Genomic DNA, 16,428 nt, shown 5'->3' with positions numbered 1-16,428 from the left:
GGCATATGGAGTCATGAAGGAAGGCAGGGATAGCCAAAGGGAAATAAGGAAACCAATGCATATGAGAGCAGAGTAGAACATAGGCAGAGCTTGGATCTATTATTGGTTTCTGTGACATGTGTTATGAAGAGTATCATTTCACTCACTGGCTCTGCCCAAATATATTTGACCATATTTACATCCCATCTCTCCCATTCTGGACTGCTGAAGAAACTTACACTATCAATGGAGTCTTTTTTTTTTTTTTTTTTTGAGACGGAGTTTTGTTCTTGTCGCCCAGGCTGGAATGCAATGGTGCAATCTCCAGCTCACTGCAATCAATATACTTCTCTCATGTGTACTCAACTATTCCCTCTCAAATGAATCCTTTCCATTGACTTTAAAACTTAGTTACAGTTCTCCCATCTCACCAGTAAACAGCTACTCCCTGACTCCTTTAGCTCCCTGTAGGTACTGCTTTCTCTCCTCCCTTTTATAGCCAGATGTGCTGAAAGCACTTCCCTGTCTTCGCTTTCTTGCCTTCCATGCACCCTTCTCTAATTTAGCTTCCAGCTTCATCAAAACGACTTTTACTTGCAATGACTGACTGTTGTCCATCCCATAGTCCTCTTCTTAGTAAACTTAACAGCATTAAATAAAAACTGTCTTCTTCTGGAGCACCAACTTCCCTTGGCTTCCAGGATAGCCCAGCCTCCTCCTTCTTCAGGTCCGGCGGTATACTCTCAGTCTTGTCTGCCAGGAATCAGTTATTAATATTGGCAACCTCAATATCCCTCTTCTTTTTTACTCCCTACTGTCTCCAAAGTTGGTTTCAACCCCCTTCCTTGGCTTGCTATGAGAATGACATAGGCTAGTTATAGTATCTGCTCATCTAATAATTGTGAGGATAAAATGAGTTCGTATATGGAAAGTACTTAAAGTAATGCAAGGCAAATGATAGTTGCCCCTTGAGTTGATAGCTGTAGTTATAATTTGTGGATGAAATCTGAATGACATCAGTCCATACCTATGTATTCAGTGGCCTATGACTGTCTCCATATTCAACTCTAAAGGCACATCAAACTCAGTGTATCCAAGACCAAATGTATGTCATTCTGGTGCTTCATCCCCAGAAAAATAAACCTGGTCTGTCCTAGTGTTTCCTGCTTCAATGAGTGGTCCAACCATTCTGTCATTTGCACAAGCCAGCAAAGTAATTTGGCCCACTAAATTTCTATGAAAAGCTTCCATTTCTTAACATTCCGTCTGCCAGCACAATAGCCAGAGATACCACCATCTCTCATATGAGTTCTATAAAAAGAGATTGCCTTGTTTTCATTCTGTTGACTCATCACCCCCTGTAAGTTCTTCCCCAACCCCCATTGCCAGAACACTTATTTCAGAAGACCACCCTGAGTCCCCGTTTGCTTCCGGCCTTTCCATGGCTTCCCATGACTCAGGATAATGAGCAGAATCCTTCACATGGTTTGCCAGGCCCAGCCTCTGAGGACTGTGCCACCCATCTCTCATCCCACCTCCTGCTGCTACCTCCACTCCAGCTGTGCATGTCACTTTCAGCTGCTCATACACACTTTACTCTCCCTGACCAGAGGATTTGTACATGCAATTCACCATGCTGGAAAGCTCTCTCCACCTTTATAAGCAATGTCTTATACATCCATTATCACAACTCAAACTTCTCTTTTTCAGGGAAGACTTCCTTGACTTCCTAGTCTTACTTCAGGTTACTATGTTATAAACTCCCACAAACTGTATTATTCTCCTTTAGAACATGTACCTCATTTTTTAATTGTAGTATTATGTTGGGGATCCCCAAGATAATTCTCAGGCTCAATGATTTGCTGGAAAGACTCACAGAACTCAAAAAAGCTGTTATACTTATGGTTAAAGTTTATTACATTGAAAGCATACAGGAAAAACTCAGCAAAGTGAAAAGGTGGATAGCGTGGAGTAGAGGAGAAATTAAGCACCAGCTTCCAGTTGTCCTCTCCCAGTGGAATTGCATGGATTACACTTAATTTTCTGAGCAACAATATGTGACAACATATGTAAAGTGTTGCCAACCAACGAGACTCATTTGAGGCCTGTGTCCAGGGTTTTTATTGGAGGTCAGTCGTGTAGGCATGCAGCACCTTAGGTACTAGTCTTCAGGCCTCAGATCAAATTGATACAGCATGATCCAAAGCCTCAGGCATACAAAAACAGGTGTTTGCCATAAATCACACTGTTGGCATAAACTCCTATCTCAGCCAAGGGCTCAGAAGTAATCTTCCCAGGAGCCAGGCCAGGACCAGTCTTGAGACTCTGGGAATACGCAAGGTTTGAACAGCCCAGGCCTGTTGACTTAACCCTTTCCTTCACAAGTATCAATGGTGCCATTATTTGATTAATGTCTGTCTTCCCGCAGACTACATGAGAGCATAATGTGTAACTATGTAGGTAATATACCTAGTCTTTAGCACAGCTGCTGATAATTGGAGGTACTCTGAAAATTTTTGTTGAGTAAATGAATGAATAAAATCTTCCGATTATCTTTATCTCCTTCTAGTGTATACTGTGTTCTATGCCTTTCTGCCCTATAGCTTTCAGGCACTTCTTTATAATGGAATCTTGTCATGCATTTTATACCTAAAGTTACTTTGTGCTAATGAGTAATATGTAGTAAGTACTTAAAATAGTTATTTTATTACTCCAATTCCCAATTATATCCCTGTGCCCCCAGGCATTATTCTGTCTACATATTAAACTTTAAACTGGCAAATGTTTTTCACAATTATACTTGAGATATATGTATAATTGTGAAAAACATTTATATATCAGATTATTGATATATGACAAATTTCATTAAATAACATGGAGATTAAATTAAAGCACTATTATGTAATAAAAACCTTTAGTGGTACTAAAATTTTAGAATAGTTCAGATATACAGAAAAATTTCAAAGATATACAGAGTTCCCATTTTTTTCCTATTACTAACCTCTCATGTATGTCACAACTAATGAATATTCAATACAGTATTATTAACTAAAGCCCATACATTTGTTCAGATTTCCTTAGTTTTTAGCTAACATTCTTTTTATTTGTTCCAGGATCCCATCTGGGCCACCACATTGAATTTATTTGTCATTTTAGGTACCTCTTGGCTGTGAGTTTCTCAGATTTTCCTTGTTTTTGTTGCCCTTGACAGTTTGAGGGAGTAACTAGTCAGTTATTTTTGTAGAATGTCCTAAATTTGAGTTTGGCTGACTTATGTATCACATAATCTGATATATAAATGTTTTTCACAATTATATATATAATATTAGTATATCAGATTATGTGATGCCTACTTATAAGCACCAAAGTTATTTCTAAGAGAATGAGGTATTGATCCAACATCTGCCTTAAGAATTGTAGTAAACAAATTATGCTTAACTTTGAAGCTACTGCCTATATATATTGAATTTTATCCTGGATATATCAGAAATATAGGAAGAAAGTTTCCTGGAATGAGGAGGTATATCCCCATTTTCTCTGTGAGATGGAAGAGCAAATACGTCCTGATGATCTGTAGTTTCTTAACCTTCAAAGTCCACATGACGTCACCGTGCTTTGCTCTATCCAGAATCTCTGTTTAGCCAAGGTCAAGAAGTGTCAGGCCCATTTTAGCAATGAATTTCAATGCATCTCCATTAAAAATTTCTTTATTGTGTTAGTATTGGATTATAACCCAAAGTATAAAAGAAATACCCATGAGTCCATACTGATATAAGATCAGATAAATAAATAAATGGGAGAGTGAGATAATTTTCCCATGCAGAAGAATGGCAAACAATTTATGTAGATTTTCTGCTTACAAGTGGGTGGAGCTTAACTTCCCACTCTTTGAGTTTGGGATGCATATAGTGACTTTCTTCCAAAGAGTACAGTACAGAAAAGTGGGTGATGAGAAGAGTAACTTTACAGTGGAGAAACATGACAAACACTACAAACAGCCAGGCAATCAAAGTTCACATCAATAGTATAAGGCATGCTGATGGTATGTACCTTTAATATAATTTGGTGAGAATGGTACTTCACCTCTGTGGTCTTCCTCCCCAAAACCCATAACCCCAGTCAAACCCTAAGAAGAACATCAGCCAAACTCAAATTTAGGGCATTCTATAAAAATAACTGACTAGTACTCTCTCAAACTGTCAAGGTCATCAAAAACAAGGAAAGTCTGAGAAACTCACAGCCAAGAGGTACCTAAAATGACAAATAAATTCAATGTAGTGGCCCAGATGGGATCCTGGAACAAATAAAAAGAATGTTAGCTAAAAACTAAGGAAATCTGAATAAATGTATGGGCTTTAGTTAATAATACTGTATTGAATATTCATTAGTTGTGACAAATATGAGAGGTTAGTAATAGGAAAAAAATGAAAACTCTGTATATCTTTGAAATTTTTCTGTATATCTGAACTATTCTAAAATTTTAGTACCACTAAAGGTTTTTATTACATAATAGTGCTTTAATTTAATCTCCATGCTATTTAATGAAATTTATCAGTTGTATTTGTGTTTGATTAGACCTTATCTCAAGTTGATTAGAATTACTCATATTTTTTAATGGTATTGTTGCAGTTGTAATAAGGTTGATTTTTCTACAATAGACATAGTAATCGTTACATCATCATTTAATTTTTGAAAAATAATCCTATCCCTTGTGATTATAAACTTGAGATTCTTTAAGAAAGTAGAAAGGTTGTAAGATGTTATGAGTCATAAGATATTTCCAGTTCTGAAGTAATAAGACAAAAATCATTAAATAAATAAATTGGCATAAAATAAAATTAAAAAAAAAAAACAGTATTTTTGAGAGGACCAGTCCAGACAATGTGTCTGTAAGATAGACTTTACAAACTTACTTTGATTAATTTTTGTTTTTCTGAGGATATGATTCTTTTCTGTAATTACTGTTCTGTTTTTTTCTGACAGGCTATCAAATATTGGCTGCCTTAAGCTCTCTGTGAATTGAGTTATTCTCAATAATACCCTGTATTATGAAGGCATTATTTGAGTGGCTGTCCACTGTGATCTGGTTATTTGGAGCTTTACATAAAACAGGTGGTTCTTCCATCTCATTGACATTTCTTATTACCCAGAATTCACCATCCTTTTTCTATGGCTTGTCATATGCAGGCCATCACAGACAGGGCCCTATCCTATAGTTTACCCCAGTTTATTTGGTTTTTCATTTACATTCTGGTCTTTTCTCTTAGATACTCCAAGTTCGCTTGTTTTTGGACTTTATCAAGGCTCTTGCTACGTGGTTATGTGTTTATTTACACTGGGAATAATTCCCCAAAGGCTTTGCAACAGCTAATTGTATTTGTTTGGCTCTGTGAGATGACCCAGCCACCTCCGATTCCAGTCAGAGAGGCCATTTACTCTGAGTGGACATGAGGATGATGCCCAGAAGCAAAGAGGAAGCAGCCTCTGATCCGTGATCCTACAGTCTCAGTGCTGCTCAATGGTGCCATTTCTGCTGACCTAGATGCCTGGAGTTGACCCTGTTTGTCTCTCCAAACCTCTTTACTGGTTTTCCTTGACTTAGATGATGCTTTGAACTTGATCTATTGTACTATGACTGTAATTCCAAGAGCACAGGCTTTCCCGTCATGTAGAGCAGTATCTGAATCCTGCCTCAATCGTTTGTTACCTTTTTGATCTTGAGGATGTTACTTAATCTCTGTGGGTTTCAGTTTCCTCATCTGTCAAAAGAGGATAATAGCACACTGGCAGAGTTGTTATAACGATTAGCTAAAATGTTTCTAAAACTCCTTTAGAAAGCCTCATTCTGTATCATGGACACTAACTACGAGGCCTGAACAGATTCAGGAGAGGGTTCTGCCTTTGATATGGTTTTAGGTGTTAGGGGTCAGGTGGGAGAAGAGAAAAAGAAGGAAGAGATACAAGGCAGAGTAACGGACTCTGGGGCAAGAATTCTGGAGCCTCACTACCTGAATACGCAGTCTGGCTCTCCCATGTGTTAGCTGTGTGGCCTTGGTCATTATTGAACTTCTCTGTTGCTGCAGTTTTCTCATCTATAAAATGAAGATTGAAATAGTGCCTAACTCAGTTAATGCGAAGTGCTCAGAGCAGTGTCTAAAATGTAGTATTAATTGTCCAGTATTACTAGATTTATTCTTTTCCCAAGGTTTTACATTTTACATTTAACTACACTTGATAATCCACTTACTGATCAATATGTCTTTTTTACAGCCTCAGTAACCTGAAAGTATTAAGATCATTTTGGCCTTTTTAGTATACTTATATAAACAAAAGTTTCTCCTTTCAAAGAAGGCATATGAAGAGGTGCTACATTTATGTCGATATAGCAACACATTTGAATAATTATTTTTAAATTTTCTTTAGATTCTGAAAAAAGATATTCTTTTCAGTATCCTCAGTAATAAAAATCTTTGTCTTTGAATATAGAGTATCAAAAATTAAGCCAACTCTATTAAATTAAATTATTTATGTTGATACTCTGTCTTCTATATGTATAATTTTGCATACTTATACAGTTAATATACTTTATAACTTTATAATCTTAATAAAACATAGACATATCTATTTATATATGAACTGTGAGTGAGTGTGTGTTTGTGTGTTTTGGGAAACGGGGTATCAGGAACCAGTGTTTGATGTAAGCTGAATTATTTTCATGAACATAAATTCAATCATTGAGTCACAGCTCATATGAAAAAAATCACATGTGATTTACTGCATGTTTCAGAACTTTTAAAATAAGGCCTTATTAGGTTTTTGACCTTATGGGATGAATTCTACATAAAGCATGCATTGAGGCAAATGGAGTAAAAAATGAACATCTTTTCTTTCCAGTTCTGCCATCCCTTCTTCCCTTCCATGTACCTACATCCTGTAGACACCACAATACTATAACACTGATCTTGGAGGACCTGCAGAAAAGGCCATCAAATGCAGTGGAGCGGGGGCACTGTACTTCAGTAAGACACTCAGTCTAATCTTGGGCATAAGCCTGCCTCCTCTATTGCCTGAGAAAGCTTTACTGCTTTAGCAGCCAATGATATACCTATATGCATTTGACATCCTGAACGTGGCCACTTTAATTATTTTAAGGTTTCCTCTAAAAGTCTGCCTTGCTACTTGAATGGAGATGTGGTCATTTGTGCTAATTGCATTTTAGAGTATCATATTGGTTAGAGTAAGCTAATGTTCAAACTTTTGTTCATATCAAATGTCATTGGTCACTTAATTATGTAACAGTTTTCTACCTAGGTATATTTTGCAAACATCAAAAGGCATCAGTCCATCTCCGCATCACTCTCTATGTCTGGACTATGTGCGCATCATATAGTTGCGGCTTTTTTTTCAGGCTTATGAAGTGCTGCATGCCCCCTGCTACTGAAACCCAGGGTCTTGGCTTGAGAGCCCTCTGCCTGATGCCCAGAAAGGGATTTGAGACTGAGAAAATATTGTTGCACTAGGGTCTTTGCCATGAGGCTTTTAAGAATGAGAGAAACTAAGATACAATATGACTTGTGGATCTCTAGGATCATAAGCTGCTTGGATAGCTTACATGTTGAAAGCAGAGGATCTTCAAAAGCCGAAAATCATGCCTCCTTTCTGACATATGGGCAGAGAGCCTAGACACTCAGAGACCTCCTCTGTTTTACAGGAGATGGTGCTGAGGTCAGGATGGTGAAGGAATATGCACAGAGAAAGGCTGGGTCAAAACCGGGCCCAGATTTTGAGAAAATAAAGCCCACCATTCCAATTTTTATTTTAGTTCTTTTGATCTGAGAGAAAAACTGCATAGTCCCATAATATACTTAGTAAAAAGACCAACTATTGTACTCTGTGAAGTTAATGTTATGAGGGTGTGTCTTAGAATCTGATCATGGAGTTAATTTTACTCGAATGCAAGATTTTAAGATGGGCGGTTGTTCTCTTGTTATGACCATACGCCATCGTTCCCTCCCCCCTCGCTCAGAATGTGAATAGTAGTCCCATTGTGGGAACTGCTGATTGACATCAAGGCACTCTGTTGTCATGGCTCTAGTTAAAAAATGTGGAAGAAACTAGATCTTTTCAACCTAAAGGTTCTCTCTGTATAGTTAATTAAAGACATTTTAAGAAGACATTTGGATTATAGGAAAGTGATGATATCACATTATGACATTTATTCCTTACCCCAAGAATCTCAGTAATTGGTTCACCTATTCAAAACTGTTATTTTATCAGAGGGTAAAGATTCCAGGACCCCCAGTCAGACTTATCTAATTTCCCTAATTGGCATATTTAAAAAAAAAAAACTCTGGACATAAGAACTTTCTGATTTGTGAATATGCCATTCACTCACTTAAGATACAATTTAATGTAAAACTTATCTAATGTTAATGAAAGTCTATAGAAAATTTTAGTCAGGGCTTAACCACTGGCTAATATACAATTTATTCCATTGTATTAAAGAATAGACTTACAAATTTAATTAGAATTCCACAGAAATATAAATTATTAGAATGCGGTACAACTCAGGGTGCTTATTGTTGAGATTCTCACTTTACAATGAAGGAAACTATAGCTTGGAAAAAGATAAAGTGACCTTTCGATAATTATGTAACAGATAAACAGATAGTCTGTAGCAACACAGATACCAGATCCAACAGCTTTTGACTTCTAGTCCCATATTTTTCCTACTAGGCCAGGGTATTTTATATAATCAGAGTTATTTTATTCTATGCAGTGCTGTTGTGATATATGAAAAACAGAAGGTGTACTCAATGCTTTCTAAGAACTTCTGCTCTCATAAATCTTGTATCTTACCATGGATAGATATGTGTATTTATAAGTATATCTATGACTCCTTCAAGAGTGACTTACTACTATTTCTTTCTTTTCATTTTTATTTTTTATTTTTTATTTTTGAGACAGAGTCTTACTCTGTCACCCAAGCTGGAGTACAGTGGTGCAATCATGGCTTACTGCAACCTCCATTGCAGTGAGTGATCCTCCCACCTCAGCCTCCCGAATAGCTGGGACCACAGGCGCACACCACCATGCCTGGCTAGTTTTTGTGTTTTTGTAGAGATGGGGTTTCACCATGTTGCCAAGGCTAGTCTCAAACTCCTGAGCTCAAGTGATCTGCCCCTCAGCCTCCCAAAGTACTGGGCTTACAGGCATGAGCCATCATGCCTGGCTTAAAAATGTTTAAAAATATACCTAAAACCTGATCATATATGGTAACCAAAACCAACAACAAAGCAAAACCAGTCAAATGAATGCACAAAGACGTTGAAGATGGTAGAAATGTGATTTAAGTGAAACTATATGAACAAAGGCACAGGTGAGCCCAGTAAGAGTCACCAACATGAGGTACCCACTAGGAAAGAAAATGCAGGTTAGTCTGCACTAAATGAAATATGATCAGTTTGAATGATGGAAGTAATAGGACTCTTTCGCTTTGTGTAGCCACATCATGGGACCTTGTGTTATGTTTTGTGTGACACATCATTCAAAACACTATTGATCAACTGGAATGTATTCCTAGGCTCGGAAATTGAATGTTGAATAGACCTGAAGTCACAGAGTAATGTCTAAAGAAATTGCAGATATTTTGTGTAGAGGAGGAAAATCTGGATGGGGGATGATATATGCCCTCCAGTAACTGAGGGGTCATCATGTGGAAGTCATGCTAGATTTGAGCTTCCAAATCGAGGGCTAATAAACAGAAGCTCCAGTGAGGCTCCTGCTGTCATAGAATAGGACATTTTGGCTCAGAGTTTTTTTTTTTTTTGGCACGGAGTCCCACTCTGTCACTCAGGCTGGAGTGCAGTAGTGTGATCTTGGCTCACTGCAACCTCCGCCTCCTGGGTTCAAGCAATTCTCATGCCTCAGCCTCCTGAGTAGCTGAAATTACAGGCGTGTGCCACCATGACTGGTTAATTTTTGTATTTTTAGTAGAGACGGGGTTTTACCATGTTGGCCAGGCTGGTCTCGAACTCCTGACCTCAGGTGATCTGCTTGTCTTGGCCTCCCAAAGTGCTGGGATTTCAGGTGTGAGCCACCACGCCCAGGCCTTGGCTCAGGGTTTTAAATACTCAGGCTGTTGCATTCAAAAGATAGAATGACTTGTCTCTCTCCCAGGGCACTGCGTTTATAGTCACCAGAGGTGTTCCCCTTGAGCCTGGATGATTACATGGAGGAGGTTTTAAAGGGCAGCATTGACAATTTAGATTTGCGGTTGGACCAGATGACCTTTAAGGTGCTTTCCAGCACCTGGGGTTTTATGATTCTATTTCTATTATGCATCTACGCTGGGTATGTGTCACATTGTTTGAAGCAAACACTGAGAATGAACAGGAGCACAGTGTGGAATGTTGATGGCGCTCACATCTATTTTGTGTTTCAATTTCTGGAAGCAGTCTTTGTCTTTGAGGCAGTTTGGTCCCTGACCTTCTGTAACATTTGGAGCCCAGCCACACTGTCTTTGTTTACTGTAAAGAGCATGGAAAAACCGACTTCCTGACAGTGCTCTGCAAAGTCTAAGGTCAAACCACTCACAGGTGAACAAACACAGTTCTTCCACCTTAAACTTGCCATTTGGAGCCTGTGAAATGGACGAGGGTAATAACGCTGGGTAGCAGAGAGAGGGGAAATCAGTCCTCTGCCAGCAGCCAGCAATTAGTCACTTTGTCAGTCTGCTTTGGGAAGGGCTCATCTTAATTCAGCATCCATTTTGAAGAGGTTAGAAACCATGATATGCAGTTTTAAGTCCTCTAGCAACTCTGCTAAATAAACCTATAGACCCTGCCTTTCTTGACACTATCAGCCCATCATTAATATTTCCCAGGACTGCACAGATAAAGCATAGCATTCTTATATAACTTAAAGGATTGAAGAGTCACATTCATTGAATATTCACAGCATGCAAGCTCTTTCTGCTATGATAACATCTTCAGGTGGCTTAGGTGGGTTGGCTCCCTGTCAAGAGAGCAGACCCTTCTTTTTTTTTTTTTTTTCTTTTTAAACTATATCCTGCTTTTTCTTTTTTTTCTTTTTCTTTTCTTTTTTTTGAGACAGTGTCTTGCTCTGTCACCCAGGCTGGATGGCAGTGGCATGATCATGGCTCACTGCCACCTCTACCTCCTAGGTTCAAGTGGTCCTCCCACCTCAGCCTCCTGAGTAGCTAGGACTACAGGTGCACACCAAAACACCCAGCTAATTTTTGTACTTTCTTTGGTAGATATGGGGTTTTGCCATGTTGCCCAGGCTGATCTCGAATTCCTGGGCTCAAGCAGTCCGCCCACCTTGACCTTCCACGGTGATGGGATTACATGAGTGAGCCACTGCACTTACCCTGCCTCCCCTGCTATTTTTTTACTATCATCAAATGCATTAGCTTCCCTCTGTGAAAGGAAGGGAAGTGTCTTCTTCCTGGGTAAGTGTATTGTAAGCTCTTTCAGGGCCCTAGACAATGCCTACCACACTCTCTTAGATTAGCAGGTCCACATAATGCATTTGTGTGAACATCATTGAATCAAACAATGACCTTGCTCACACATTTACCCATTTACTCAAAATCACTTATTTGTGAGATCCAAGTTTTCTTCTTACTATTTAAAGATTATTAGAGTTGATCTAAAGTGATATAAATGAAAATATTCCCAACATAAATTCACGTTTTTCTTTTTTCTTGGAATAAATTCAGCTTTGGCTGTTTTTTTTTTTTTTCTCTCTCTTGTTCTTTTTTTTTTTTTTTTCTTGGTCTCTGGTGTAAGCGGGCTCTCGAAATGCCCTAGTTATCTAACATTGCTCTTGAACTCCACTTACAGATGATATACTAGCCTTTTACTAAAATATATCTGGGTATTAAAAGCTCAATTCTTTACTGCTGATGAGAAAGATTATTAACACTTTTTCTTCCCAGCTATAATATGAGGCAGTAACACCCCTTTTAACTTCCAGAGCCAGAGGCAGTATGTCACATTAACCTTCATTAACTGCCCAAGAAATGAGGTGCTTTCATTAATTTAGTATTCTTTTTAGCTAAGATTGTGTGAGAAGGCTGATAAACGTCTGTGGTTTCTCCCTTTGCTATTAAAAATAAATAAATAAAAGAATGGTAAAGTATGTTAGCCTGCTTATCTTATCGTCTTGATAAGTGCAACATTCTGATTAGGGGTCAGATCTGGACAGGATGAGTCTGCAGCTGGTGGGCAAGGATGGGGGTCGCTGGGGCAGGGCGGAGGAAACGCAGGCTGACCAAGATCAGCCTGAGGAAGAGCATCCGAGGTGTGTGGTGGGGGAAATCAGGTAGCATCTGAAAACAAAGCCAAAGGTGGAAAGAGAAAATAAATTCTATTTCTATATAAGTAATGGCATGATGGAAGCCAACCCACCTAAGCCACTCAGATATCCTGTGAATTACTAAATGCACTGTAGAGATTTTTGGTATATGTGGCATCATCACTTCTGATGTTCCCATTTCTCTTTCCATCACCTTCATTTATTCATTACTCTAAAAAGGCATATCAAGCATTTTGCTAGCTCCTGGGGGAAAAAAAGATGAATGACACAACTCCTAAGCTCAGGGACCTGCGTTCTTTCTTCATCTGAGCTTTAAAAAATGTAGAGTCAGCTTTACCATCACCTCCTCTCTGTTTTCCAAGAATACTGCAATAATGTTGTTTCTTCATAACACCTCCAGAATCCATCTCAATTTTCCTTTCACCACTACCAAGGTTTGGGCACCATTCCCTTTTAGCCAGGCAATTGCAGAAGCCTCTTGATTAGTCTCCTTATATCCGATCCCTTCCTCCCCCATCAATCTTAGATTTGGTTACTGGACTTATTATCCTACAATTTCGTTCTTGGTCCCATTGTTTATGAAGAGGGGGATAATGTCTTAGCTTTATATTGTGGCTCTCCTCAACCTAGTCCCACTTCTACAGCACTAACACCTGACTTGAACCACAGTGATTCCTTCATCCACCTTCAGACATATGTATGTATTTTCACATATCTGGTCTCGCTCCCACAATTTTTTTCATTTCCAAAGCAGGACAGCATGGTGGTTAAGACCATGTGCTTGGGGACCAGATACGCTTTACTACTTACTTGCTGTGTAGTTTGGACAATTTATTTAATCTCTCTTTTGTGCTTCTGTCTGTATATCACTGAAAATAACTTGTTAAAAGTATTTTCTCATAAAATTAAGTAGGTTAATGTATCTAAAATGCTTAGAATAGATGCTGGCACGTAGTAAGTGCTAATTTTTAACACTTACTATTGTTGCTATTGTTGTTAATACCTAAACCCCTCCCTACTCCCTGGCCAAATATTTTATAGCTCACTGCAAATCCCAGGGAACTCGGGGAACCTCCCCAGACATTTAAGTAGAAGTGTTTGTTCCTTTTTCAGCCCTTCTGTGGCACCACTTATCTGACCCACATTTAGCAAGTGGATTGAGACTTACTAATTATTTTCATGGGAAATAAAACCTGAAGAAATGACTAGCAATAGAAGATAATAAATGGTTAGTAATGATAGAAAAAAGTAGCGTAGGCTCTATAGAGTGTATGTTCTCTGAGGGCACGGTCAATGCTTCGTGTGTCTTTGTTTCTTGTACAATGCTTTGTGCCTTCTTGTTAACAAAATTAAGCTCCCAGTTTTTTTCCTGATTCAATCGAGGATGTGATCAGAAGATCATTAATAGACCAATCTGTTTAAACAGACAATGGATAATCAGATAATAGAGTGTCTTGACTGGTAGTGTATCAATGTGAAGAAATAAGGAGCCACCTTGGTTTTGGACAAAGGGTTGTCTAGCCCATCTGGACAGTAGTTCTGGACATCACGAATGTGGTGGTTTGGGAGGATTAGTTTGGTGGCAGGCTGCCAAATGGAATGAAACAAAAAGAGGGTCACCAGAGAGGAGGGTATTAGTACCTGAGCTTGGACTCTAGGAATAAATGGAGAAGAAATCTTAAATCCAAGGACAGATGGCAAAGAGAGAATATATAGGAATTGGGAGATCATAGAGGATGTTGAAGAGGCAAGGGTAAAAAAAGTGACTGCTGGATCTCTTCCTTGGTTAACTTTGGAGAATTCAAATTGGGAAAAGGTTGTCTTGAAGGACAAAAGACGTATGCAGTTACTGGACCTTGAGTTCCAGGATGTCTGAGACCATGCATCCCTTGCTCATCACCGGAACCCCAGTGTCTGGGGCCATCCTTGACACACTTATATGGTGAGAGGCTGAAAGGGCATCTCAAATGAATTAATGGCCGCTTACCTTGATATCCACACAGTCCAATGAGACATGTTGTAGACGATTATCTCTCACCTGTTTAATGGTTCTCCGGTTCTAGTTAGCTGGCATAATCAATTTTGCTAAAAAGGCATACCTCTCACATCTTGGGAAGGACATCCCAAATAGGCAACTTACTTAATTCCAGGAAGAGTGACAGAATCTACAGACCCTGAGGCAATCTCACTTGTACTTGCCTTCATGTAACTAGTAAAACATACCTGGCAGTGCAGCACCTCCACAGAAAGGTGCTCCAGAAAGCAATTGTTTGCTCTCACCCTGCTGAGAAGTAGCAATATCCATGTGGCTTAAGGGCTGTAGCTGCAGCCATGAACAGTGTTAGAAAAATATCACCACCATTTGCCAGCATGAGATGCCAAACTGCAAATAAGAGACATGTCGATTCAATGAAGCAGAAACATTTCACTTGTTTTTAAGATTACTTGCGAGAAGTTTATTGCTATGTGTTTGTCTGCCTTTAAATAAGAAATTGCATTTTTTTTAAAAACCACCTCCTCTTTTCTCCCCACAAAGGGACAAGGCTTTCCTACTCGGGTGAATATTGCCTGTGCTGCTTACCGAAGAAAGGGAGCAGTCTTGGCAAGCATCTTATTAGTCTAAAAATAAATTATTCAGAATGCAGGTTCAGATACAGATTGCAGGGAGAGATAATAGAATTGGTTTTCCAAGCCTGATCATGCTATGAAGACGTGGTGTGTGCTTTTCAGGAATCCACTTAAGTGGAATCAGCTTTGACTAATACAAACTAGAAATAATATTGCTGCCATCCAGCTAGTGTCTGTGGTACAGCATCCTCAGAATGTCTTCAAGTATCCACGGCCTCTTTAGTCTCTGTAAGTGCGCATATGTAAAAGTGTATATGTATTCCCAAGCAAGCTTCAGAGGCATGCTTCTCATTGTTCTTTTAAGGAAATGTCTTCCTGGCCGCCTGAGAGGGGCATGTCTCACTTGAGGTTTGTCTCCCTCCTGCTCCCCCTGCCTGGGTGAAAGAGTTGACCACATCAGCAGCCGACTGCAGTTTGTCATGTGGTTTCTCATGTGATGCTGGGTCTGCAGCACTTGGGAGCAAGTCTTTGTGACTGGCACTCATGGACAGACAGTGGTGTTCAGGGACAGAACAGATTTTGGAGGGGGTGGGGAGGCCAATAAACCAAGAAACATCAGAAATAAAAGTCGCATGAAGTACTCTGATCTCTGTATTCCTTTTTTTTTTTTTTAATTTGATTTTAACTCTTGCTTTTTTTATGGTTTGTGTCTGTTTTTTCCACCCTCGCTGGCGCCGAGCTGCGCTGTTTTGTGTTTCTTTCTTTCTTTTTTTTTTTTTTTTTTTTTTTTTTCTATTTTTTTTTAATTCTGAAGCCAGACCGTCTCTCCTCACAGCTCCAGGGCTGCATCTCCGTGGGCACGCCAAGCTTCCCCTGGTTACCTGAGCTGCTCCTGCCGTCTCCCGCCTGGGCTTCGCCGTGGTGCACCCGATCCCGGAATCGTGCGTCTGCGCCCTGCGAAAGAAGGACCTGCTGGCGGAGCTCCGGCCAGGGTCTCCTCCCTCGCAGCTGGGCGAGGCGACTTGGAGGACAGGGTGAAGCTGCAGAAGACCTGGGGTGGGACGGCTAGAGAGGACGCCAAGGACTGGGGAAGGGGAAGTTAGGAGTACCTTACATCCAATGCCCACCCGTGCTCCGCAGGGCAAGGGCAGCCGTCGCCTCGGCCGCGTGCACCCAGCTCAGGCTGTTCCCAGGGATTTAGTCTGGGGGGTCAACCCATGGCGAGATGTGGTGGCATTTTACCTCAGAGTGGAGCTGAAGATGGATAAACAAGGTATCTGATGTATCTGCCTGAGAAGGCAGAGCTGGAGAAAGGCGGAGTGAGGGAGCGCGTGGAAAGAAAGAGATGCCGAATGCCGGGTGATTGTCTGCCGCTTGCTGTGCATTCTCATTCTAGGGAGGATGGCATAATTTATAACCCAGCACATGGATGGAGGAACTGTAAATTGCAGTCTGGATGTCCCCGACGCTGTCAACGAAGGAACTGATGGGCTAGGTGACTGTACCAGTGTCCCCAGAGAAAATCGCAGCCTCGCAGCA

At 39.9% G+C, this 16,428-nt stretch overlaps 1 protein-coding gene across 24 annotated transcripts in view; it reads left to right on the top strand.

Annotated features, from left to right (window-relative positions):
- LOC112426759 (uncharacterized) overlaps positions 1-16,428 on the top strand; it is a 551,288-nt gene that overhangs the window by 469,146 nt on the left and 65,714 nt on the right. For 10 of the 24 annotated variants that reach the window (XR_011623994.1, XR_011623995.1, XR_011623992.1 and 7 more), the window contains one exon: positions 15,725-16,384. The exons of 8 other annotated variants lie outside the window; for them this stretch is intronic. Coding sequence is in view for 4 of the 16 variants with exons in the window: in XM_071097561.1 (XP_070953662.1) it covers positions 16,009-16,162 (154 nt within the window). In the remaining 12 variants the exon portion in view is untranslated. Of the gene's footprint in view, positions 1-269; positions 15,298-15,724; positions 16,385-16,428 lie in introns of those variants that run through there. 6 more of the 24 variants (XM_071097561.1, XM_071097559.1, XM_071097557.1 and 3 more) reach the window with 3 other exon arrangements.

Source organism: Macaca nemestrina, chromosome 5 (genome assembly GCF_043159975.1).
Source record: "Macaca nemestrina isolate mMacNem1 chromosome 5, mMacNem.hap1, whole genome shotgun sequence".
Lineage (NCBI taxonomy): Eukaryota > Metazoa > Chordata > Mammalia > Primates > Cercopithecidae > Macaca > Macaca nemestrina.
Note: the sequence above shows the minus strand (reverse complement) of the source record. Positions and strands in the feature narration are given on the sequence as shown.